At 36.6% G+C, this 27,501-nt stretch overlaps 1 protein-coding gene across 1 annotated transcript in view; it reads right to left on the reverse strand.

Annotated features, from left to right (window-relative positions):
* NRPA1 (nuclear RNA polymerase A1) overlaps positions 1 to 24,487 on the reverse strand; it is a 101,005-nt gene extending 76,518 nt beyond the window's left edge. The window contains exons 1-3 of the mRNA XM_090019174.1: positions 24,165 to 24,487; positions 23,839 to 24,011; positions 14,469 to 14,628 (exon numbers count right to left, since the gene is read on the reverse strand). Coding sequence (XP_089875300.1) covers positions 14,469 to 14,628; positions 23,839 to 24,011; positions 24,165 to 24,188 — 357 coding nt within the window. The 5' untranslated portion in view covers positions 24,189 to 24,487. The remainder of the gene's footprint in view (positions 1 to 14,468; positions 14,629 to 23,838; positions 24,012 to 24,164) is intronic.
* Between the last annotated feature and the right edge of the window lie 3,014 nt (positions 24,488 to 27,501).

The following is a 27,501-nucleotide window of genomic DNA, read 5'->3' on the forward strand; positions in this document are numbered from 1 at the left end:
TCTGGGTGTGTTTTATTGCACTTCTCATGGAACTTTGTGAAGTTTTGGGTGATTACCATCTGGTGGTAATTTGATTGTTTGGTTCTGTGTATTGTGTATCAAGCCCTCACATTTTGTTTGTTTTTGTTGTGGGTATTGTGGTTCTGAATTGGGCTATAGTTATTTGGTATTTTGAGGATTGTGCAAAACTTGATTACAACATTCTTGAGGAGATAAACATCTTTGCTAGTCTCAGCTAGGTCATGTTCAGGGCATTGGAATATCTTGTGTGTGGTGCATTAGGTCTTGCATAATTTATTGGATTGTCTTATTTCTACTGCCTCTGGTTAGGTTTTGTTGGGGTGCTATACTTTGTATAGGTAGATATTGAAGTCTAGTGTGTTGGTGAGAAATGGAGAAAGGAGAAGATATTTAGCTTGTTCAGATGAAACTTGATGGGATAAATTATGCATATTTGGGTGATTTTATGGCCATTGCGATTGTTGGAAAATGTCTTTGAGGTTATTTGGATGGTTCAAAGGTGAAACTAAAAGCAACAAACCCTAATCATGACAAGCTCATGGAAGAATAGATAATAAATAATGCTAGGTGAAGGCGTAGATCTTGGGTTTAATTGAACAAAGAATAGCAATGAAGTTTTTCAAGTTTTAGGAAGCTAAGGAAGCCTGGAGGTACATATGGAGTTGCCACATGGGTATTCAAATCCAGAGGGTAGAGTTTGAAAATTGAGGAGAGCTCTATGTTAACTCAAACAGGCATTCGAAAAGTTTAGTCTTGCTTCCCGATCTATTGGTTTTAAGCAGAGTTATTATGATCCTGCATTATTTATAGCATCTTCCTCTCAAGGGAAGTGTACATTGTTTCTATATGTTGATGATATGATTATTAAAGAGGATGATCTACAAAAGGTGGATGATACTAAGAAAGGCTCGCTAATATTTTTTTAGATGAAATATCTAAGAAATCTAAAATATTTTATGAGTTTGGAGATTGCATACTCAAAGAAAAGACTTTATCTATCTCAACATAAGTATGCAACTAATCTTGTTGTAAAGGCAAGACTGGTTGAAGACTCAAAAAGGGTTAATTCTCCTATGGAAGCAAATGTAAAATTAAGAGCTTCAAATGAAGTAGAGCTACAGGACCCAGTGGTATACATGCAATTAGTTGGAAGCTTGATATATTTGACTATAGTTAGTTTATGAGTTCTACCAAATCAATTCAACTCGCAACAATACTTTGGATTATCAGATATGTGAAAGACACCATGCATTATGGCATGTTCATCTCATCATCATCATCCACAGATAAGTCTTTCGTGATGCGGATTTTTTAGGTTCTACCTGGGATCATCTCTCTACTGTTGGATTTTGTATTTTTCTTAACAACCCCAAAATCCCATAGAAAAGCAAGAAACTGTAAAAGTATCTTCAACAAGATACTATGATCAAAACCTTAATATTCTTGACGATAAGCATGTGCACACATTGCACAATAAGAACCCTTTAGAATACTTGTGCACAAAGGCACAATCCACCAAATCTCACAAATGCACACAATCATAAAAAAAAAAAATTTATTGAAGAATTTGGAGAGCATAAGCTCCAAAAAGAATACTTTACAAAGGAGAGAAGACCCCTATTTATCGAAAAAAGGGGGGCCTTGGAGAGGCCCCAATGTGATCACTGGAGCCTCTCCAATGGGCACAAATGTGACCATTGGAGGAGCCCAACGATCATATTGGGTCCCTCCCAAGGCAATCCAAAAAGAAAATTTAAAGAAATAAAAAAAAGGTAAAAAATAAAAAGGAATTACATGCACATTCCAAATGGAATATGCGCAAAAATACAAAAGATTAAAATACCCCTATGACTAATATATATTTATATATATAAAATATATATATATGGACATTGCAATGGTAATGGATTACAATTTAACACCCACCCCCCTCAAACTTAGGGCATGATGACCGAAAGTTTGCCAAGAAGAAAGTTGAATCGCGGAGAACACAGAGCTTTGGTGAAAAAATCTGCCAACTGATATTCTGAAGTTATATATCAAAGATCTATAACTCCTTTGAGATATGCTTCACGAACATAGTGACAGTTCATCTCAATGTATTTATTCCGCACATGAAATATATGATTTTTGGCAATATAAATTGCACTCTTGTTATCACAACATAGCTTTGTGGGTCCTTCAACATTGATCCCCATGTCTTCTAACAACTGATGAATCCATACAATTTTCATGGTAGTAGTTGTCATGACTCGATATTCAGCTTCAGTAGAGGATAAAGACATTTTTTGTTGCTTCTTGCATCTCCATGAGATCAACAAGTCTCCTAAGAACACACAAAACCAGTGGCGGAGTGACGGTTATTTGGGTCACCTCCCCAGTCAGAGTCAGTATAAGCAATTAATTTCAATTCAGAAGAGGAAGATAAAAATACTCCCTTGTTTAGAGTACCCTTTATATATCTTACAATCCGCAAGATGGCACTCATGTGAACTGATGTAGGTGCATGTTGAAACTGACTAACAGTATGAACTGTATGAGAAATAATTAGTCTAGTAATACTCAGATACATCAATGATCCCACAAGTTGTCGGTAGGGGGTGGGATCAGAAGAGGAATACCATCATCAATCTTCATATTGGCTCCCACTATAACAGGAGTTTCACAAACCTTGTCATCTGTAATATCTGACCTGTCAATAATCTCAGAGGCAAGCTTAGTTTGAGACAAAAAATATCCTCTATGAGAGTATGTTACTTCAATACCCAAAAAATAAGTTAGGAATCCCAAATCAGACATTTCAAATTTATCCTTTAAAATTGATTTTATTCTTTTAACCCCTTTAGAATCACTTCCAGTTATAAGCATATCATCCACATATAAGAGCAGAATGACAATTTCTGCATTGTTTTTCTAACAAATAAGGCAGTGTCAGTAAAACAGGATAAAAAACCATTTTTTATCATTATAGAGTTAAACCTATCATACCAAGCCTTTGGAGCTTGTTTTAAACTATACACTGCTTTGTGAAGACGAAGTACTTTTCCTTTGGGAGTCTTCATTCCTGGTGGAGCATCCATATATACCTCTTCATTCAGGTCATCATTTAGGAAGGCGTTTTTAACATCTATTTTATAGATGTTCTATTTGTTAATTGAGGCAACGATGATAAGACATCGAACAGTGACCATTCGGGCCATAGGGGTAAAAGTTTCTTCATAGTCAATCCCATATTTTTTACTATATCCTTTAGCAACTAATCTCGCCTTATATCTCTCAAGAAATTCATCGCTTTTAGTTTTTACTTTAAATATTCATCTACATCCTATTGTTTTCTTACCCTTAGGAAGATCTTGAAATTTTCATGTTTTGGCTCTTCTTAGAGCACCAAGTTCATTCTTCATTGCTTCTACCTATTCAGAACATTCTCATGCTTCCTCAAAATTTCTAGGTTCTACGTAAGAATGGATGGCACTAAGACCGACCCTGTATTTAGGCGAAAAGGAGTCATATGAGATAAACCTAGAAGGAGCTTTCCTAGGTCTTTCAGTTCTTCTCAAGTTCTCCTCTCTTAGAGAGAGTCCTATTGGTGTCATCATATCTTTCAAGAGCACTTTTGAAGGTGTTTTTATCTCTATGAGCATAGGTGATGGGTTCTCTAGATGATCCTTCATCGATGTGTTGAAGAGGAGGAAGCAAAGAGGTAATAGAATCATTGGTTTCATTATTGCTTGAGTCATTCTGGGTTGATTCATCATCACTCGTATCATCATCTTTAGCTAACATTTCAAATAAAAAGGAATAATCAACATTTTTATCATGAGATACAAAACTTTCGAAACCACTAAGATTTTCCAAAAAGTTCATATTTTTTTAGACATATAATTTGTCGTTTTTTACATCATAACACAAAAAACCCTTGTGGGTTTCCGAATAATCAAGAAAGGCGCAAGGAATGGCCTTTGGGGAAAGCTTATCATTTTTATCCATAAGGACAAAACATTTACATCCAAACACCCTTAAGCTGCTGTAGTTAGGTTCCTTCTCGTACAATTTTTCAAACGGAAAAATCTTGTTTAAATTTTTAGATGGAAGTTTATTTATGAGATAGACTAATGTAAGGGTTGCCTCAGCCCAGAGTTTTTTTGGAACATTTTGTGAAATAAGCAAAGTTCGAGTTGTTTCAATAACATGCCGATGCTTTCATTCGTTTAATCCATTCTGTTGAGGGGGGTTTGGACAAGATTTTTAATGGAGAATACCAAAATTTTCAAGATAACTTTTGAATTCATTTGATAGGTATTCTCCTCCCGAGTCAGAACTAAGGATTTTTAAGTTCCCATTGAATTGATTTAAGATCATCATATGAAAAGTTTTGAAAGTTGAAAAAACTTCATGCTTATGTTTGAGAAAGTATATCCAACAATACCTAGTGTAATCGTCAACAAAAATAACATAATATGATAATCCACCTTTAGATATCACAGGAGCCGGACCTCATACATCGGAATGAACGATTTCAAAAGGTTTTGTTGTAAACATAAATCTTTGATAAAAGGGTAAACTTTTCATTTTCTCGAGAATACATTCATTACATGTAAAATCTCCTTTACAAAGATGTTTAACAAAAGGTAAATACGAAATTTTAACAATATTGGGATGTCCAAGTCTCTTATGCCATACACGAATATCATTATTTTGGACAACATTACAAAATTGATTCTTGGGAACTTGAAGAAAATCGACATAGTAGAGGTTTCCTTTCCTAGAGCCTTCTCCAATCAATCTCTCGAACCGGCGATCTTGTATCTAACATTTATTAGAAGAGAATTTTATATCACAACCATGGTCCGAGAGTTGATAAACCGAAAGTAAATTTAAATTTAGTTTTGGTATGAATCTAATTTTTGGAATAAAAAATCTTGTTTTTCGAAATTGCCTATTCTTTTAATTTCAAGAGATGTTTCATCCGCCGTTGAGACAGAAGATGAAAAAGGGTTTTTAGAGTATTCAGAAAGAGAAGAAATACTTGGGTCATATGAAATGATGCCCCGGAATCTAAGAGTCAAGATGTCTTAACGGGAGGGGAAGAGGTTGACATAGCGGCTCTGAAAATTCCTTCTTGGAGAAGAGGTTGAAGAGCTTCCACAATTTGTTGTAGAGAAAGAGAACCATTTGAAGAGGATAGTCGTTCTTCCGGTTGAGAGGTGGTGGTCATTGCAAGTACTTTCTTCCATTTTGGGCAAATTGGTTTGATATGCCCCGGTTCTTTACAAAAATGACAAGTTAATTTGCTATAGTCTTTTTTTCCATTTTGCCAACTTCCTTCTTGATTTTGATTCTTAAAGTGATGAGATTTGTAAGTCTTCACATGGTTGCACAGTCTTGAAACAGCATTCAGTCATTCACTTTCTTCTTGAATAGAAGAGGTAGCAAGGATACTAGGATTGCTTTTACTAATGCCCATACGGGTTTCCTCCCCACTTAATTTTGTAATAACATCTTCAATGGCGGGAGATGTGAAAGAAGAAAGAAGAGAAGACCGAATTTGAAGAAATTTAAATCTAGGACCATTTAAGAAGTTAAAGAAGCAATATTCCTCAAGTTGTCTGTGTCTAAGTTCAATGGCTTCACCACTCCATTTGGGTTTAAGCATAGCATGCTCATCCCAAATGGAAGACAATTCGGCAAAGTATTCACGAATAGTCATCTCATTTTGTTGTAAGGTCAAAACCCTCTTTTGAAGGTAGTATTTGTGTGATAAACCTCTTGAAGTATACATTTTTTCAAGATATAGCCAAGCTTCTAAAGCTTTCTTGAATTTGATGATGTTCGCATTGATCTTGGTTTCAACGGATGAGAAAAAACACGATAAGATTTTGAAGTTTTTCATTTCTCATTCGTCATTTCTTTGAATAATCTTCAAGAGCACTTTGTCTTTCTTCTCCTTCAAGAATCTTTATATCTCATTTTTTCACAATAGTAATTTTCGGTTCAGGTTCCGGTATGGAACCTTTAATATGGGCTTCCTATTAAATTATGTATATATAAATATATATATACATAATGATATACTTATATATATATATATATATATATATATATTCGTATATATATAAGTATATATACATATATATATATATATATATATATTCGTATATATATAAGTATATATACGTATATATGTATATATACATAATAATATAGCTTTTTCCTGTTTTGTATAAACCAAAAACCCGATAGGGGTGTTTTGGTAATTCCACATGTACTTTTTTCCTTTTTACCTTTTTCCCTTTTTCCCCTTTTTCTTTTTTACCTTTTTTCTTTTTTTACCTTTTTCCCTTTTTCCTCTTAAAGAGTGACTTTTGCTCTATTGGTGCTTCTGCCTCTTTTCATTACATGGTATCAGAGCTCGGTTGGTGATAGGGCTTTTCTTTGGAACGTGTGCCTCTCAATTTTTGAAGAAAGGAAGGACTTTTTGGTGCCGATGGAACGTGACTCTAAAGTGGAGCTTTCTTTTAAGCTAAATGGGTCCAACTATCTCATGTGGGCCTCCGCCATGGAAAATCATCTTAGAGGTAAGAAACTTTGGGGTTTTGTTATGGGAACTACTCCCGAACCCTCTCTTGTTCTCACCAAAATCGAAAATGAAGTGGAAAAAGCTTTAGATGGTGATGAGCGCATCAAAGCCATTAATGATCATCAATCCAAAATTAAGGATTGGGAAAGTAACCATGCCAAAATTTTGGCATGGTTTATGAATAATGTAGATCTTAAAAATTGTGCTAATATTGCCAAGTTTAGAAGGGCCAATGAGGCTTGGTTTTTCCTTAAAGGTATGTATACCCAAAAGGATCTTGCTCGACAATTTTTTTGTCAAGAAAAAATTTGTTCCACCAAACAAATGGATATGAGTGTCCGGGACTATTTTAGTTCTCTAACTCCTCTTTGGGATGAACTTGCTCTTCTTGAGCCTAAGTGGGTGGCTCCGGAAGATATTGAATTAAGAAGGGAACAAATTGAAAATGAACATTTTTTCCAATTTCTTCATGGTCTTCGCCCGGAATTTGAACAAGGGCATCTCTTCTCCATAGAAGCAAAGCCCTACCTATTGAAGATGCACTTGCCGAGATATGTCAAGAAGAAACTCGACTTGGCTTGAGCATTAAGAGTGATGAAGTTTTGGTCGTTACTAGGCCCGGATCGAATGTTAAAGCATATAGACCTCCCCATTTTAACAAAAATAGTTATGGGCCTAGAAAGGGAATAGTATGTCATTATTGTAATGAACCGGGACACATTAGACCGGTTTGTCCAAAACTCAAAGGAAAGGTTGCCGCGGTTGGAGAAAATTCTCCAAAGAAGGAAGAAAGTACCAAAGAAGGAGATATCAAAGAAACTCTAAATCACATCTCCGAAGTTCTCCAACATCTTCTCAAGACTTCTCCTTCAACATCCGGAGCCGCCATCGCCTACTCTTCATCACCTCCAGGTATGTGGATACTAGACTCCGGTGCTTCTTTTCATATAACATCTCATAAAAACTCTCTTTCAAATGTTTTTTCCGAACCCATATCCTCTTGTGTCTCAACGGCCGATGGTACATCATTAAAAATTGAAAGTATTGGAACACTTGATTTTAAAAACTTTTTCGTTCCTAAAGTAAGAATCGTTCCTAAAATTAATTTAAACCTTTTTTTCGTTTCTCAAATCACCGATCATGGATGCCAAGTCTCTTTCTCACCCAAAGATTGCACCGTGCAGGATCTCCAGTCAGGGAAGCTGATTGGGCAAGGCCATAGAAGGGGTGACCTCTACTTTATGGATTTTTTTACTCTTTCATCTAAGTCATCTTGCAATCTTGTTAAAGACAAAAGTATTGGAATATGGCATGAGAGACTTGGCCATCCAAATTTTGTAAAAATGTCTCTTCTTCCGTTTTTGAATAATACTTGTAAAGACAATTACATGACTTGTAAAGATTGCATTTTTGGGAAATCTAAAGCTACTTTGTTTCCTCAAAGAAGTTACTTTACCACTCGGTCATTTGAACTTATTCATTCTGATGTGTGGGGACCTTCCCTTATTTTGTCTAAAAGAGGTTTTTCGTATTACGTGGTCTTTATAGATGACTTCACTCGATTTACATGGATTTACTTCCTAAGTCGCAAATCCGAAGTTTTCTCCTTCTTTAAAGAATTTCATGCAATGGTCAAAAATCAATTTTTGGGAAATCTATCTATTCTTAGGTCCGATTCGGGAGGCGAATATATGTCCAATGATTTTCAAAGCTATTTAAAAGAAAATGGAATTTGTCACCAACGTTCTTGCCCCAACACTCCGCAACAAAATGGTCTTGCGGAAAGAAAGCATAGACACATAATAGAAACTACAAGAACGTTATTAATTTCAAAAAATAATCCAAAATCCTTTTGGGCCGAAGCAGTTTTAACCTCTATATATCTTATCAATAGAACTCCTTCATCCTTTTTGAAAAATCTTTCTCTATTTGAAAAACTTTACAATATGTCTCCCGATTATAAAAGACTAAGAACTTTTGGATGTAAATGTTTTGTTCTAACTCATAAAAATGATAAACTTTCTCTTAGGGCTATTGAATGTATCTTTTGGGGATATGGCGAAAAACAAAAAGGTTATCGATGTTTTGACATACTTAAGAACAAACTTTATATCTCTAAAGATGTCACATTCCTCGAAGAGGAAAATGGTTTTTCGCACCAACCAAACGAAAATATTGATTATTCCTTTCTATTTGACTTGTTGCCTCAGGAAAACATCATAGATGATCATATTGATCCTAGTAAATCCCTTAGCGAAGATAATTTTGAACATCCAAGTAATGATCAAAATTTAGAAGAAAATGCTTCAAGACAAATTCAAGTCTACTCTAGAAGAAATGAAAGAAATCCTCCTTGTGCCCTTGAAAAATTTTCCCAAAGTGAGTCAATCGAAGAGACCTCTCAAAGAAGATCAAATCGGATTTCCAAAATACCAAATAGATTTGTTTCGTATGATTCATTTTCTCCTAACTTTCGAGCATGCCTACTTGCTCTTCACTCCTTTCATGAACCATCTCATTACAATGATGCTAAGCAATATGCTCATTGGAATGAAGCTATGGAACTTGAACTTAATGCTCTTAAGAAGGCACAAACTTGGGAAATCATTGATCCTCCCAATGGCAAGAAACCCATTAGATGTAGGTGGGTTTTTAAAGTAAAAACTAAGATTGATGGTTCATTGAAAAGATATAAGGCTAGGTTGGTTGTCAAGGGACATGCCCAAGAATATGGGGTAGATTATGATGAAACTTTTGCCCCCGTTGCTCGAATGACTAGTGTTCGAGCTCTTATTGCTATAGCCTCTGTTAAAAAATGACCTATCTTTCAACTTGATGTCAAAAATGCCTTTTTGAATGGAAATTTAAATGAAGAAGTTTATATGGAACCGCCTCCAGGTATGAACTTAAATGGAAAAATTTTGAAATTAAAAAAGGCTTTATATGGACTTAAGCAAGCTCTTAAAGCTTGGTATGATAGGTTTAGTAATGTATTAATCACTTTAGGATTTTCTTCTTGCTATACTGACACTGCTCTTTTTGTTAAAAGGACAGGTGACTCCATTATTATACTTCTGTTGTATGTTGATGATATGATCATCACTGGGAATGACAAAAAGGGAGTAAATGATGTTAAGTCTATGTTAAAAGATACTTTTGATATGTCTGATCTTGATTATTTGAGATATTTTTTAGGAATTGAAGTGGCTTATTCCGCGCGAGGATACATCTTATCTCAAATGAAGTTAGTTGCAGAAATTTGTACCAAATCAAGAATATCTGATGAAAAGAAAGTTGAGACTCCCGAAGTTATCAAATTCAAAACTAAGACTTGAAGATGGTGTTCTTCTTGAAGATCCAACCTCCTACCGTCAATTAATTGGATCACTCACCTATCTATCCATCACCCGTCCAGACATAGCTCATGCAGTTCATGCAGCGAGCCAGTTTCAGCACGCACCTACCACGGTTCATATGGCTGCCGTAATGAGAATTGTGCGATATATCAAAAATACCATCTCTAAGGGACTCTTCCTATCCTCTTCCTCATCCCTTGAATTGACTGCTTTTACTTATGCTGACTGGGGAGGAAATCCCAATGATCGTATCTCAATTACGGGTCTTTGCATTTTTTTAGGTGAATCTCTCATCTCGTAGAGATGCAAGAAGCAACAGAAGGTCTCATTATCATCTACTGAACCTGAATATCGGGCTATGGAGATGACAACTATGGAAATTGTGTGGCTCAGAAGTCTCTTTGGTGACATGGGCGTTCCCATTTCCACTCCCACCAAGCTCTGTTGTGATAACAAGAGTGCGATATACATTGCCAACAATCACATCTTTCATGAGCGGACCAAACATATCGAAATGGATTGCCATTATGTTCGAGACGAATATCACAAAGGGACCATCACATTGCCATATGTCACTTCGGAGTATCAACTGGCTAACTTCTTCACCAAGGTGCTCCCAACTCCACGATTCATGTTTGTTCTTGGCAAACTTTCGGTCTTCTCCCCGTAAAGTTTGAGGGGGCATGTTAAATTATGTACATATAAATATATATATATATATATACATATACTTATATATATACATTCGTGTATATATATATATGTAAGTATATATACGTATATATGTATATATACATAATAATATAGCTTTTACCTGTTTTGTATAAACCAAAAACCCGATAGGGGTATTTTGGTAATTCCACATGTACTTTTTCTTTTTCCCCTTTTTCTTTTTCTTTTTAATTTTTCTGTTTTTACTTTTTGGAACCATAAAGGGGCCCCACCTATCTAGTCGTTGGGGCCCCAACAGTCATATTTATGACCGTTGGGGCTCCCAACGACTAGAAGGGAGCCCCCTTTATGGTCCTCCTTTAGTGCTTTCCTCCTCTATAAAAAGAGGAGGTTCCCCCTTGTAAATGTATGGGTTTTACACCCTTCTCTTCCTTTCTTCAATAATATCCAACTTATGACTTTAAGTCATTTTCTATATTTGAGAGTTTTGTGTGTGCACATTTGGTGTTTGTGTTTGTGGCTCTAGTGGTCACTTTTAAAGAGTGACTTTTGCTCTATTGGTGCTTCCGCCTCTTTTCATTACATTTCCATATTACCGGCCCAAACATGATAGTTTGAACCATTGAGTTTAAACCCTAGGGAGAAGTGGGAGTCTTTCTCGCTCATTAGAGAGGAAAGAAATAAGAAGAAAACACATATCTCAATAGATTTTTAAGTCTTTCTTGACAAAGAAGACTTCTAAAATATTGGTCGAAGAAAATGATCCACTCAGAATGCATGATCTTTCTTCCTCAGACCTTGCTCTGATACCATATAAAAGTATCTTCAACAAGATACTATGATAAGACCTTAATATTCTTGACGATAAGCATGTTAATAACCCTTTAGAACACTTGTGCACAAAGGCACAATCCACCAAATCTCACAAATGAACACAATCATAAAAATAAGGAATTTGTATTGAAGAATTTGGAGAGCATAAGCTCCAAAAAGAATACTTTACAAAGGGGAGAAGACACCTATTTATAACACAAAAAAGGGGGGGGGCTTGGAGAGGCCCCAATGTGATCATTGGAGCCTCTCCAACGGTCACAAATGTGACCGTTGGAGGGGCCCAACGATCATATTGGGTCCCTCCCAAGGCAATCCAAAAAGAAAAATTAAAGAAATAAAAAAAGGTAAAAAATAAAAAGGAATTACATGCACATTCCAAATGAAATATGCGCAAAAATACGAAAGACTAAAATACCCCTATGGCTGATATATATATATATATATATATATATATATATATATATATATGGACATTACAATGATAATGGATTACAATTTAATAGAAACATCAAACAACTGGTTTATCGGCGGTTGAAGTAGAATACAAGCCAACGGCACAAGTTACAGCAGAGATTATTTGAATAAGGTGGCTATTGGGAGAGTTAGGGGTTCCTATTGATCGTTGAACTTCTTTATATTGTGAAAATATGAGTGCCATTTACATTGTGAAGAATCTGGAATTTCATGAAAGAATGATTGAGATTGATTGCCACTTTACTAGGAAGACATGAAAATAGAGTCATTTCTCTTGAGCATGTGGGGTCCAAGTAGGGGTGGACATCAGGTCGGGTCGGGACTCAGGCCGACCTGATTATCACTAAATAGAGCCATAAAAGCATGATAAAGATTTGGGTTGCCGAAAGCCTTATCAGGTCGGGCTAGGCCTGACTTTATTTGGGCTCGGATTTTACCATAATGCAAGAGACCCGCCAACTCAGTTAACCCTGAGTCAGGGCAGGCCAGGTTATGGTAGGAAAGCCAACCCGTTGTGGACTGGCAAAGAGAGACCCCATACTCATATTTATACTTTTCTTTTAAGGCTTGCTTCCCTTCACTGAGTGATATGGGACTAAACCAATTCCCTTTAGGCCTATATCATAGACACGATGAAATAGGCCACGAAACCGAGTTGACACAGCCCAATGCGCGTACGGGTACCGGGCATGGCATGGTACATGGGCCTATGGGTTGGATCAAATCCAACTAAGACCCAACCCGAAAACCACAATCTCTCTCTCTTTTTTGTTTTTCCTTTTTTCCTGTCGAAACCCTCCCCCTTCCCACCCTCAGCAGCAAGAAGGGAGGAGAAGAAGAAGAAGAAGAAGAAGAGAGAGAGAGAGAGAGACGTGGGATGAGGTTACCAAGCGAGAGAAGGATGGAGATATGCATGTAATTTTTTTCTTGAAAATATATTTTACCCTTTTATATTAAATCATATTCTTTATATATATCCCATGTCGTTGTACCCGCATTTTTTTAAATTGTCGTGTTGTACCCTCCGTACTTGTACCCATACCCAATGTGACATAGCTTTAGGCTTTAACTTAGATTGCCAAAAAGACCACCTTGTTCATGTTTCTTCTCCTTAAGCAAACATTAATGACACATTGTAGGGAGAGAGAGAGAGAATTAAATGGGAGAAAGAAATAGAGAGAACATTAAATGGGAAGAGAGAGAGAGTATTAAATGTAAATGTTTTTTGAAAGATGTACAGTGTTTCCATACATGAACAAAACCTCATGAGAATAGTCCCATATCCATTGGAAGAAACGGGCGAGGAGGACTTGTGTGCTATATAAAGATGACCTTTTTCTTTGTTTATTCACAAAAAGACTCCCATCTTTAGTGGGTTGGATTTCAAATTTAATTATCCATAACCCACAATATGACTTAAAAGGTGATGAGGCAAAATGTTTTCCTTTTTTCACTTAATGGGGCCCATAAAAGGCCAACTCAAGCCTAGACTGGTGCCCGAGCCTGACTCGATAATATATTGGGTTGGGCCCAGACTGACTTGTTTCAGCATGGTTTTGAAACAAAGGCCCGAGCCCAACCCGAACCGGGTCAAGTACCCGAAAGCCCGTCAGGTAACCAACCTGTTGGCCAACCCCAGGTTCAAGGATCAGAATGTGGATGTGCTTACTAAGAGTCTTGCTCCTCTACATTTTAGTTCATTTCCTTTCAAACTTGGGATGATTCCTCTTGCATCATCTCAAGTTTGAGGGTGAGTGTTAAGAATTGTGTATCATATGTATATTACCATTAAGTGTGATGTTGCCTTGATTGTACATGTATGGATATTTTATTCTTTCTAACGATTTTTTTGTACATTTTCTGTTAGGGTAAAGTCAACTCTCACTCCCACATCGCAGTTAGAGGCCTTAAGCATTATAACCCTTAACCAAATTAGTTAAGGTCAGAAGCCTTGAATAGGCCTCTAGTTCAAACCAATCCTTATAAGTGAAAAAGTACGCACACTTGCACACACATACTTCCAACATTGATAGCTGGTACATTATTTTCACCTCATGCATTTATGTACAAGGTATGCGAGCAGACCATATACTTGTAAATGATCTTAAGATCATCAACATCTTGATAATATAAATTCAAGTGCCTGAATGGTTACAAATTATGGAAACATATGAATATTGGGGTATATCTTAAATAGCTTCTAGTGCAAGATAGATTATGACTGATCGGCTTTTAATAATAATATACTAATTTATTTACACAGGCGTTCCCAAAAGGATTCTGCATCTTTGACCTTGCACATCACATTTCCCACTGCAGGATACAGTAAAGGCTAAAACACCTGAAGCTAGTCCACACTTCAATTTAGGAACACTTCCTCTTTTCTCAATGAGGAATTCTTTTACCTTGTAAATCATGACCAATTTACAGATTTCAAAATACTTAAGGAAAACACTAGTAAGGTCTCACCGTTAACACAAATCATTATTGATTTGATTAAATTTGCAGAAGGGGTGTTTTAACAAAATTACCCTGTCTTTATTGATCAACAAATGATGGCAAAAGAAGCAGGTTTGTCTCAGCAGCTTTAGAAGAGTCTTGAACAGCAGAGGATTGTAAACTGGCAATACAAGATTGATATGACCACAATGACCTGGACAATGAAGAGAAGGCTCACCACATGTTTTACAGCTGCAGAGAGAGTACATAGAATTAACATGAATAGTAAAAAATATCCCAACATATTTTATCCAAAAACTAAAACCAAAGCATGTAAGCCACAAAGTACACTCCATCTAAATAACCATCCCAGCATGCAAAATAAAAGCTACACATGAGATAAAGTTTTACAAAAAGAAAAGCACAATTAGATTATCAACAAGAAGCCACTCAACCTAAAAATTAAAGTAGATCATGATGACAGCAAAAGTAATGATTGAAAGAAGAAGAAGAAGAGAAAACAAAATAGAAGAATATGGGAAAGCATGCACCTGTAACCATAACTAGGTAAAGACAAGAGAGAGAGAGAGACTCTTGTGCACTTGGAGTATTTTTATCAAGAGAGAAAAAGATTGGTGTCTCGAAATGATTGTTAGGCCAGGACCATAGGGGGCAAAATCCAGGTCTTTAGGAAACCAAGTTTTGCTTAAAACCAATGTTTTTGGCAAACCATAATACCATATTGCCAAAAAACCGATTTTTAACCTGTCTGCATAACCAGAATCCTGAAATGCCAAAGCTGAATAAAATAAAATAGGGAAATGAAAAAAGAACTAGTAATGAAGTGAGCAAAGTAATACAAGGGAGTGCCTCTTATGGGCATACAAGAACACAAAAGCAAATGGCACAAGGACCTCTTATGGGTCAACACAAGATTACAATCACATAAACCACTTATGGGCCAAACACAAACATAAAAAATATAGGATCTTATTAAGAGAATGCTTGAGAACAAGCTTAACATACAAGAGGGGTTACACCCCTTATTTATACACAAAAGGAAGTAAAAAGAGCCATTGGGAAGTGCTCCCAACAGCTAGAAATATAGCTCTTGGGAGCACTTCTCAACAGCTAGAAATATAGTTGTTGGGAGCACTCCCAACAGCTCTATTTCAAGAGCATTATAAGAACTATAATGCCCTTGAGAAAAAGAATAAATTACAACAATAATAAAAACCTAAAGTGCCCCTAATGAATACAACTAATGACATAAGAGAAAATGACTAAAATATCCCTAATAGTTTTACGTATTACATCAAGGAATATATATATATATACTTTAACAGAACTAACCATTTTTCAACTACCCACCAACCAGAAAATGACCAAAATGGTTTTGTGCATGGCAGCTGGTACCATCCCCAGAATTTTTCAGACAATGCAGTGCAGGAAAATGGCTCAAAAACATGTTTTAGAAACAACAATAAAGGAAAAAAAAACATCCCCAATAATTTTTTGGCCCCACACCAGCCAAAAATGACCAGGGAGATTGAGTCCAACATGGACACTACCCACTCAGCTATATCCAACCAATAAGTGGCCAAAAAATGGCTGGAAAATCAAAAGTCAGAAGAACAAAAAAAGAAAAGAAAAAGAGGATTTCTGACCACTTTCCAACAATCCGCTTGCTGAAAATTGTTTGATGAAGTAAATACTAAAAAGAAAAAGAAAAAACTTTGGCCATAGTCCAATCACTTGTTGGCTAAAAAATCAGCCAATTGTAGTATTCCTGTTGAACATTACCATCCAAACAAATTCTCACCACCACCCTTAGTTGTTAAAAGTGCTAGTTGGGCCTAGGCCAAAGACCCCTAAAAGGACTAGTAAGAGTCTATGTGGAACTAGCAACCTAGGTGGGAAAAGAAAAATAAAACATCAAGAAAAGTAGAAATCTATGTAATACCATACCTGGACCCGATAAGAACTACATGAACCAGACCCGGACCATACTCGGTAAAACCATAATTTGTATCATTTTTACATTGAAAATTTGTGGGTCTTAATCGAAACTCGGATCGGGTCCGGGACTAGTATAAAATTTCACAAACTATAACCGGTCCATGTATTAATCGGACCTTCGGGTCTGGACCCGAGTCGTGCTATTTATCACAATGATTGGACCCTATAGGGTCTGGTTCGGGTCGGGTCCGGGTAAACCCGACCCATTGACACTCCTATTTGGGCCCCATGCAATGTTGTAATGTGATTGGCTAGTGTCACATAACCATGGCACTCATCCGCTCCTTTGATCTCATTATGGTCTTCACATGATAATTGCCACTCTATAAACCATGGGAAAATTCCATTTGGGGGCCAACCTTTTGCCTTTAATTTCAAAAATGGCGCTCACATTTCTGAAAAATCCAGACATGGGCCAATATTTTCCTTAAAGTTACCAAACAAGGGCCTATGTTTATTGTTGACTTTAACATAGGTTAAATCATAAGTCAAATTACAATAATAGCCTTCTTCATTCCTATGATGTGAACACATGGTATTTTTTTAATGCATGTAATTGCTCATTGAAAAAGGAAGTAATTGCTTACCCAAAAAAATTTTGATTAATTGTCCAAAATATATTAATGTTTTATCAAAAAAAAAGAGGAAAAAGGGAGAAGAAGGTGGAAGGCAAAAGGAGAAGAAACAAAGAAGAAAATAAGACAAAAAAAAGGGAAAGAGGAAGGAAAATAGAAAGAAAGAAGAAGAAGAAAACGAGAGAAGAGAAAAGAAAGGGATTGGGGTGGGAGGAAGAAAAAGAATACAAATAAAGAAAGCAAGAAGGAGAAAAAATAAGAAAAAAGACAATCATGTCCCCATAACCTAGGTGGGGATGGCTTAGGCAGTAAAATAGGGCCCTACCATCGGGATTCATAAGCCTAGACAGTGGCCCAGCGCCTAGGCGCTGCTTTGACAACTAAGCCTCCATCCAGCTGAAAAAACTACCGGTGGCGGGAAATATTGCTTGGTGGTAGTGGGGGCTTGTAGATTGGGGGGCAGAGAAGGGAGAAAATGGCAAAATAAAGAAAGAAAGAAGGAGAAAAATATAAGAAAAAAAAGGCAATCATGTCCCCATAACCTAGGTGGGGATAGCATAGGCACCACCGAGGCAGTAAAATAGGACCCTACCATCGGAATTCATAAGCCAATATGGTGGCCCAGTGCCTGTTAAAATGTAAAACTGTACATATATGTATATATAATAATATTATATTATTATATATATAAATACATTTTTCATTTCTTTCTTTTCTGTAATTTTTTTCCTTTATTTTTATTTTTTGTCTTTATGTCATCTAGTTCAGTTTGAACTAGAATGACTGTTGCTAGTCAAGTCCTGTCCAGACTTGACTAGCAATAGAGCTGTTGGACTGACACATTCCAACAGCTCTAAATAGAGTTGTTAGACTGTGCCCAACAGCTCTATTGAGTCCTCTTTCAGCTGTGTATATAAAGGGGTGCAGCCCCTCTTGTATTTCACTCCAATGCTTCTTAAGCAATTGGTTTTTCATATCAATAAAGAATACATTTTTATTTTTATTTTGTTTCCAGTTATACCCTTTTTAAGGGTTATGCTTTAGTGTCATTCTTGACACTTGCTCTTGTTAATCTAAGCTCGTGTTTCGAAGATCCCCATTTCATTTCATGGTATCAAAGCCGCGGAAGTACTAAATCTTGAGGAAAAGCTGCCTCGGTTTCCGTGCCCGTTTGCAAAAGTATTCGCCACTTGAAGAGAAGTGTTTTATCACTTCATTGGAGAAGATTTCACATCTTGTTGTATTGTTTTTTTTTCTTTCTTTTTCATTTTCCTTCTTGTTTCTCTTTTATCCCTATTCTTTCTCTCCTTGTAATCGATGGATGACAATGATAAAGTCACCATCATGCCTATGAAACTAAGCGATACGAACTATGTAACATGGGCTTCAATCATGAAGCACCATATATGGGGAAAAGGCTTATGGGGGATTGTGGATGGTTCCGATTCGAAACCTAAGCTATCTCTTACTAAAAAGGAGGGAGATAAAGAGGTCCCTCTATCGGAAGAAGAGAAAATCAAGGCTATTGCCTCATATGAGAAGAAATGGAAAGAATGGAGAATATCTCATGCGAAGATAATGTCATGCTTATCAATAGCGTTGACATTAAAAAATGCTCAAGTCTTGCCAAATTTGATCATGCCGATAAGGCATGGGAATACCTTAAGAATATGTATTCCCTTAAAGATATTGCACACGTGTGCAACCTCCAAGAAAAAGTTCGAATGATGACACAAGGAGACAAAACTATTCGTGAATATTACAATGGGTTGTCCGAACTTTGGGAAGAACTTTCCATTTTAGAACCAAAGTGGCATTGTGCCGAAGACATCGAGCTTCGTCAGAAACAACTCGATGCTGAACATTTTTACCAGTTTATCACTGGATTAAGGCCGGAATTTGAAACCACTAAATCGGCCCTACTTCACCGGGGAAAAATTCCTTCTATTGTTGAAACTATTGAAGAGTTAACAATGGAAGAAAATCGTCTCCGGAAAGGTTCTTTAAAAATTGAAGATGATTCCGTTTTAGCCGTGTCTAGACCAGGGAATCATGTTTGATCATATAGGTCTCCTCACTTTAGCCGACAAAATGGTGACTATGATAAGAAGAAAGTTATTTGTCATCACTGTCATGAACCGGGACACTACAGGCCACAATGTCCCAAACTTAAGGAGCTGAGAGAAAAAAGAGCTGCAATTGCTGGATCGGAGCCTAAAAATCAGGATGCACCAGTTTCCCTGACCCAACTAATGGAGATTCTTCAGCCTCTCATCAAAGGTGCATCTTCCTCATCTGAAGCTTCAACCAGCGCAGCAGCCTCATCTTTTTCTGATCTAGGTAAAATTTCTTGGCTTCTTGACTCTGGTGCATCTTTTCATATGACCCCAAATAATCAAAGTCTATCCAAATGTGTTAAAAATAAAACAAGTGTGTCAAAGGTCTTTACTGCTGATGGGACTTCTCTTGAAATAGAAGGAATAGGAAATTTTGAAAAAATTTATAAAACAAAAAAAAAATTTTATTCCAGAAATTAGACATGTTCCCAAATTAAATTTAAATCTTTTATCTGTATCTCAAATTTCTGATTATGGGTGTAATATTTTTTTTTCTTCTCATGGTTGTTGGGTACAGGATCGCCAGTCAGGCAAGCTGATTGGGGAAGGCCATAGAGAAGGAGGACTCTATTACATGGATTTTTTGGAAATGCCGAAGAAAGCTTTTTGTTATAATATTCAAAAAATAGAGTTGGAACTGTAGCATAAGAGACTTGGTCACCCACATATAGCCAAAATCCAACATTTTCCAAATCTAGGGAAATTTTGTAACTCTGAATCATTTGATTGTAAAGATTGTATTCTCGGGAAAATGAAAAGATTACCATTTCAGAACAGAACCTTTTTCTCTTCAAGACCACTTGAATTAATACACTCGGATGTTTGGGGTCCTGCACCAGTAATTTCTAAAGGAGGATTTGTTTACTATGTTATTTTTGTCGATGATTTCTCCCGACATACGTGGATGTACTTTCTCAAACATAAGTCTGAAGTATTTTCATACTTTCAAACTTTTCATAATATGGTTAAAAACAAGTTTCAAAATGATATTACTATTTTTCGCACAGATTCAGGGGGAGAGTTTTTATCCACAGATTTTCAAAATTATCTTAAATTGCATGGCATCACACATCAAAGATCTTGTCCTTATACACCTCAACAAAATGGACTGGCAGAACGAAAACATCGTCATATTATAGAAACCATTAGGACTTTATTAATAGCAAATCAAGTCCCGAAAGACTTTTGGGCAGAAGCTGCCTTAACTGCCACCTATCTCATTAATAGGATGCCATCTTCTTCGTTACAAAATATCACTCCCATTGAAAAACTTATGAACATTTCTCCAGACTACTCTAGACTAAGAATATTTGGGTGCAAATGTTTCATATTTACTGACAAAAATGATAAACTTTCCCCTCGTGCGATTCCCTGTGCCTTTTTAGGATATGCTGAAAACCAGAAAGGTTATAGATGTTTTGACTTCAAAAATAATAAACTATATGTGTCTAGAAATGTTTCCTTTCTTGAAAAGGAGAGCTTCTTTGATTTTAGAAATATAAAAGACGTCACTGAGTACTTTTTGCTAGATCTAACATCAACATCTGATGAATATGACCTTGACTGTAACTTTGATGATGATCAAAGAATTATTGATCTTAATATTGAAAATGAAGAAGTTCATAGAGATACTAGTATTCAATATTTCAGGCGACAAGAGTCTAATCCTCCATGTGCACAGAAATATTCTAACATTCCAACTAGACAATCATCCCGAATCTCGAAGCCTCCAAGAAAGTTTGTATCATACGAGTCTTTTTCACCCACATATAGGGCAGTTATTGCATTAATTCACTCATATGAAGAACCATCCACATATTTTCAAGCAAAAAATGATATCAAATGGATAGAAGCCATGAAAGCTGAATTAGATGCACTTGAAAAGGCTTCTACATGGAATATTCAAGATCTTCCTCCAGGGAAGAAAACTATAGGATGTCGATGGGTTTATAAAATTAAAACCAAGAGTGATGGTACTCTTGAAAGATATAAAGCCCGTTTAGTAGCCAAAGGTTATGCCCAAGAATATGGGATTGATTATGAAGAAACCTTTGCTCCGGTGGCTCGTATGACTATTGTCCGAACCTTAATTGCCTTAGCTTCTATCAAAAAATGGTTTATTTTTCAAATGGATGTCAAAAATGCTTTTTTAAATGAAAAGCTAGTTGAAGAAGTATATATGGAACCCCCTCCTGGTCTAAGTATTCCTAAGGGTAAAGTCCTTCGCTTAGAAAAAGCTCTTTATGGACTTAAACAAGCACCAAAAGCTTGGTATGATAGGTTTAGTCGTGTTATGATTGATATTGGTTTTCAATTCTGTTTAACTGACACTACTTTGTTTATTAAGAATTCTGATGCAGGGATCATTGTGCTTCTTCTCTATGTGGATGATATGATCATCACTGGAAGCGATAAACAGGGAGTTGAAACAATCAAAACACTTCTTAAATCTCATTTTGAAATGACTGATTTGGGCTTGTTGAGATATTTTTTAGGCATTGAAGTTGCTTATTCTCCTAGAGGATATTTATTATCTCAGACTAAATTTGCTTTTGATATTGTTTTCAGGTCTGGTATTACTGATGATAAGAAAGTTGACACTCCAGAAGTTGTTAATGTTAAAATGAAGATTGATGATGGAGAACTTCTTGCAGACCCTACTCCTTACAGACAGCTTGTCGGGGCACTTTCCTATCTATCCATTACCAGACCAGATATAGCACATGTTGTTCATACAGCAAGTCAATTTCAACATGCTCCTACTTCTGTTCATATGGGAGCAGTCATGCGTATTATCAGATACATCAAGTCCTCTCTTTCACGAGGACTTTTCTTATCTTCCTCCTCTTCTCTTGATTTAATTGCATATACCGATGCTGATTGGGGAGGTGATCCCAATAACAGACACTCAACTACTAGCTTTTGTGTCTTTTTAGGGAAATCATTAATCTCGTGGAGGTGTAAAAAGCAGCAGAAGGTATCTCTCTCATCCACCGAAGCTGAATACAGAGTCATGGCAACCACGACCATGGAAGTAGTTTGGCTCCGACGACTGCTTGCTGACATGGGAGTTGAAGCAACAAAGGCTTCACAAATGTGTTGTGACAACAAAAGTGCGATCTACATTGCCAGTAACAGAACATTCCACGAACGCACCAAACACATCGAAATGGATTGTCACTACGTCAGAGAGGAATATCTACACGGGATAATTGATCTGCCATATGTCACTTCAGAATATCAGTTAGCAGACTTCTTTACAAAGCCTCTCGCTGCTCCCCGATTTCACTTTCTCTTAGACAAACTTTCGCTCATTGTACCATAAGTTTGAGGGGGAGTGTTAAAATGTAAAATTGTACATATATGTATATATAATAATATTATATTATTATATATATATATATAAAAATACATTTTTCATTTCTTTCTTTTCTGTAATTTTTTTCCTTTATTTTTATTTTTTGTCTTTATGTCATCTAGTTCAGTTTGAACTAGAATGACTGTTGCTAGTCAAGTCCTGTCCAGACTTGACTAGCAATAGAGCTGTTGGACTGACACATTCCAACAGCTCTAAATAGAGTTGTTGGACTGTGCCCAACAGCTCTATTGAGTCCTCTTTCAGCTGTGTATATAAAGGGGTGCAGCCCCTCTTGTATTTCACTCCAATGCTTCTTAAGCAATTGGTTTTTCATATCAATAAAGAATACATTTTTATTTTTATTTTGTTTCCAGTTATACCCTTTTTAAGGGTTATGCTTTAGTGTCATTCTTGACACTTGCTCTTGTTAATCTAAGCTCGTGTTTCGAAGATCCCCATTTCATTTCAGTGCCTAGGCGCGGCTTTTGACAACTAAGCCTCCATCCAACTGAAAAACTACTGGGTGGCGGGCAATATTGCTTGATGGTAGTGGGGGATTGTAGAATCGGGCGCAGAGAGGGGAGAAAATGGCACACACACACACACACACCGCTCCCTTATTCCGATAAGCCAGGTTTTAAGAATGAAATTGAAAACTAGTCCATGGGCCAATTTGTGACAAACAAATTTTCAAAGAAAACTTGGTCTCGGTAAACTAGATTCTTGGATCCAAATGGACGCAAGAATCCAATTTTACCCTCTTAACCTGGTTTCCACCCAAAACCATGTCATTCAAAAAGGGTGTTGTCCACAAAAACATTCAAACAATCTAAACCTTTCTTCTTGTAGCACTATTTTCTCTCAATATTGGAATTTTTAATCTTTTTCTGCATTTCCCACTACAGATGCTTCTCCAATTAAGGGTTTTCACCATGTTAGTTCTTGTGAAGTGTTTTATTTTAGGTTTCTATGAACTGACAGTTCGCTGTGTCAACAATTACTCAAGATTATTCCAGAATGCACCGCTGCAATGATCTAATAACTAAAGCATCGAGCTTTTTTTTTTGAATAATTCCAAGCATTTGACCAGCTAGACTGAATGCACAGCAGCGATGATCAGAAAATTAAAATTCAGACAATTTTTTTCACGATTTCCACATGTCACCCACTTCATACACCACTCGCAGAATACACCACAGAGATGATCAAATAACTGAAATTCGAAACCTTTCTTTGTTGCACGAACTGGAAGCAATTCACTACCACATTAACCAATTCCGCGAGAAAAAAAACTTAGATAAGAAACGTATTCATAAAATAACTTGAAGGAAGAAAACAAGGAGAAAAAACGACACAGCAAGATAATAATTCAACAAACAACAGGCGAACTCACTTCCCGGGTTCTTCCTTCCACGGGCCCATGGCCGGGTCGAACATCCCGCCGGGAATTGGCCTGCCCAAGTTATCGAAAAGCAACGGAGTGACGATTTCCTTCACGCTCATGCTCCTCACTTCATCGTCGGTGTAGAACGCCAGACTGACCGAGTCCACGGTGCTCGTAACCACCTGCACCCAACGAAACCTTAGTTTAATATCGAAATAGAATCGGGAAAATGAATAAAAAAGAAAAAAGATGATTTTTTTTTTTTTGCTTTCTTTCCTCCTGCGACGGTTCGTAATGGAAAATGAAAATGAAGGCAGAGGAAAAGGAAGAAAAACCTGTGGAGCACGACGACGAGCCATAATGGAGACAATCAGAAGGGACGCGAAGGAGGGATCGGTGGGGACGACCTGGTCTCACCGTCCGACCGCTGCACAGGAGAGAGAGACCAGTGTGTTCGCCGGCCTCTCGTCGGTGACCTTGCCGCCGGCCTCTCGTCGGTGGCCTTGCCGCCGGCTGCTGCAAGAGAGAGAGAGAGAGCCGACCGGATGCTACCAGAGAGAGAATGAGAGTGAATGAGAGAGGCCTCCGTGCTCTTCTCACCCTAAGTTCATAACAGAACAGGGGAGGCGGTGGAGGCGCGGCGTCTAAAGGCGAGCAGGAATCTAACCCAGGGTGGGCACAAATATATAATAAAGTAGATTACTAATAAATTATAATAATAATATATTTTTAAAAAATCAAATAATTATTTTAAAATATATTTTTTACCATTGACATTATCAAATTTTTTATATTTAAAAAATAATTCATAATTGATACATTGTTAATTGTACAAAAAATAGCAATTGATAAAAAAATAAAAAAATCATAATATTCTAACCAAAATCAAACATTTATTGTTCATAGATTGACGTTTAATGCTGAGTGAGAAAGAAAAAACATATAAAAAACTTAAAACCATAATTAAAAGTTCATACAATTTAAAAAAATAATAATAATTCTTATAAACATCATAAATTATGGATTTATATTGATTAATAAAAAAACCTTAATATTCTCCTGAAAACAAGCATTTATGATTCACAGATTCATGTCTAGTGGTAGCTTTAAAAAAATCTAAAACTATAAACAAATATTTATGTTATTATAAAAAAATCTAAATCAAAACCCTAAATCTTAACAATAATCATTCACATATATGTTAATTAAAAAAATAAAACCCATAAAAGTCTAACCAAAATCAAGCATGCATTCATGGAATCATGTTTAATGTTGATCAAAAAAGAAACACGAAAATACCCGATTAAATATTTATTTTATTTCAAATATCAAAATAGAAAACTGAAATCCTTACAAAATTGTAGATGTAGTGGTTTGATAAGTGATAACTAAAATTAAGCATTCCACTAATGGCATCATACTTAATGATAACTGAAAAAACAATAAAACACAAAAAAAAACTAAACCTAATATAACTTTTACAATATTTGAAAAAAAAATCCAAAATCAATACCCTAAATCTTAAAACATTCTTAGATTTATGCTAATTGATAAAGAAAATCAAAACCCTTAATATTATAATCAAATAAAGCATTTATTACATGCCTAATCTTAATTAAAGAAACACAACAACCTTAAAATCTTAATTAAACATTCATATTATTTAAAAACAATAATTAAATAAAGACCAAAGCCCTAACAAACATCATGCATTATGATTATTGAAAAAAATAATAAACTTCTAAAATTGAAACCATGTAAAGCTTTTATTTGTGATTTATAGAATAATTAAAAAAATAAATAAAAAAAGGAAAAAAGATGATGATCATAAGGAAGAAGAAAATGACCCAATGGTCAGCCACCTAGGGCTTGCACCCAAGAGGCTCGTTGAATGGCAGACTCTGACAAAGTTGAGAGATAGAGGAATCGCGGTCAAGCAGGGGCCACGAAAAAAAGAGGTTGGGTGGGTGGTGCCCACCCTGACCCGATCTCTTATCAGGTTGGGCATTGACTTGGCTTTCACTAGTTCAAGGTGGGCATAACCCACCCTAACCTTAACTCCCTTATTGGTAGGGTTTTCTAGTTAGGGTGAGCACTTGCCCACCCTGGCCTTAATGTGGCTTTGCTACTAATGTCATCACGTCCAAGGTTTGATCGTTGTGGCATCTCATGCAATGAACAATAAAGCACACCTTAAGAGTACACAACGAGTCGAGTTAGCCCAAGCTCGGCTTGGTCTAAGCCTGACTCGTGTACGCTCGAGTTTCTAAAAGAGTCAAACATGTATATAAGGTATGGGCTCGATCATATAAACAAGTCGGGTTCGATCAACCGTCTCGGCTCGTTTGAGGGTCTCAATAGTTGATCTCATAATGATAAACCATTTAGAAAAGTCTTGAAAGAAGAAAAGGATGGACTTAGGGGTTAGTTGACGGTTAGGCTTCTCCAGTTCCATCTTTGTCTCTTCCTCTCCTCTCCTTCCCTCTCTATGTACGTGATGAGTGGTGGACGACGGGCAACAAACACTAATTAGGTCCTCACTCTCAAAAAGATGATTTTTTTTCTTCTTTCTTCTATGATGGTTGGTAATGAAAAATGAAAATGAAGAGAAAGGAGAAGGAAGACAAACATGTGGAACACGACAATGAGCCATAATGGAGAGAATAAGAAGGGATGTGAATAAGGGATTGGTGGGGACGACCGACATGAATCAATATTTCACAAAGAAATGTCTCTCTCTCTCTGGTCTTCGAGGGGGCACCTCTTCTTAAACCCTTTGTTGTCTTGGTGTGCTGGTTAAACCCTCATGCTCTCCTTTACCACAAAGGGTGTAAGCAGACTCTCAAATAAGACGAATATCTACGGTGGCTGGTTCGTGTGAATACCCTGGCGACACGATAAACTTTCACATAACAGGAGAGACGTAACTCTAAGCCTTGTACGCTCTATTGGATATAAGTAAATTTGTGGTACCTAGGGGTACACAACGAGTCGTGTTAGCTCGATTTAAGTTAGACTCATATACACCTGACTTTCTAAAAGAGTTGAGCATGTACATAAGTATATGCTCAGTCATTTAAACAAGCAGAGTTTGGTCATCCGTCTCGGTTTGTTTGAGTTCGCTTAAGCTCAAGATTTAATAAATGTGCCTAAACTGTTTAAGGGTTTGAACCATTGACCTCATAATGATCAATCATTCAAAAAAGACTAGAGAGATGAAAGGGATGGGCTTAGGGTTAGTCGGTGGTTAGACTTCCCCAGATTTCTCTTTGACTCTTCCTCTTTTCTCCTTCCCTATATGTGTATGTGACAGACGATGAACGGATGAATTTTGTTTGCTTCCCTCCGTCCTTCTTCCTTCTATGATCATTCTTAATGGAAAATGAAAATGAAAATGAATGGAGAGGAAAAGGAAGAAAGTTTTATGGAGCAGGACGACTAGCCATAATGGAGAGAATCGAAAGGGGCGCGAAGGAGGAATCAATTGGGGCAACCAACAGGAATCAGGATTTCTCTTATGACTCTCTATCTCTCTCTGGCCTTTGGGGCACCACTTGTTAAACCTCTTGTTGTCTTGGTGTGCGAGTCAAACCATCGCACACTCATTCACCATGAAGGGTTTAAGCAGCATATCGAATTGAACGAGTTTCTATGGTGGCTAGTTCTTAATGA

This window comes from Nuphar pumila, chromosome 10 (genome assembly GCF_984573655.1).
Source record: "Nuphar pumila chromosome 10, dmNupPumi1.hap1.1, whole genome shotgun sequence".
NCBI classification, from domain to species: Eukaryota; Viridiplantae; Streptophyta; class Magnoliopsida; order Nymphaeales; family Nymphaeaceae; genus Nuphar; species Nuphar pumila.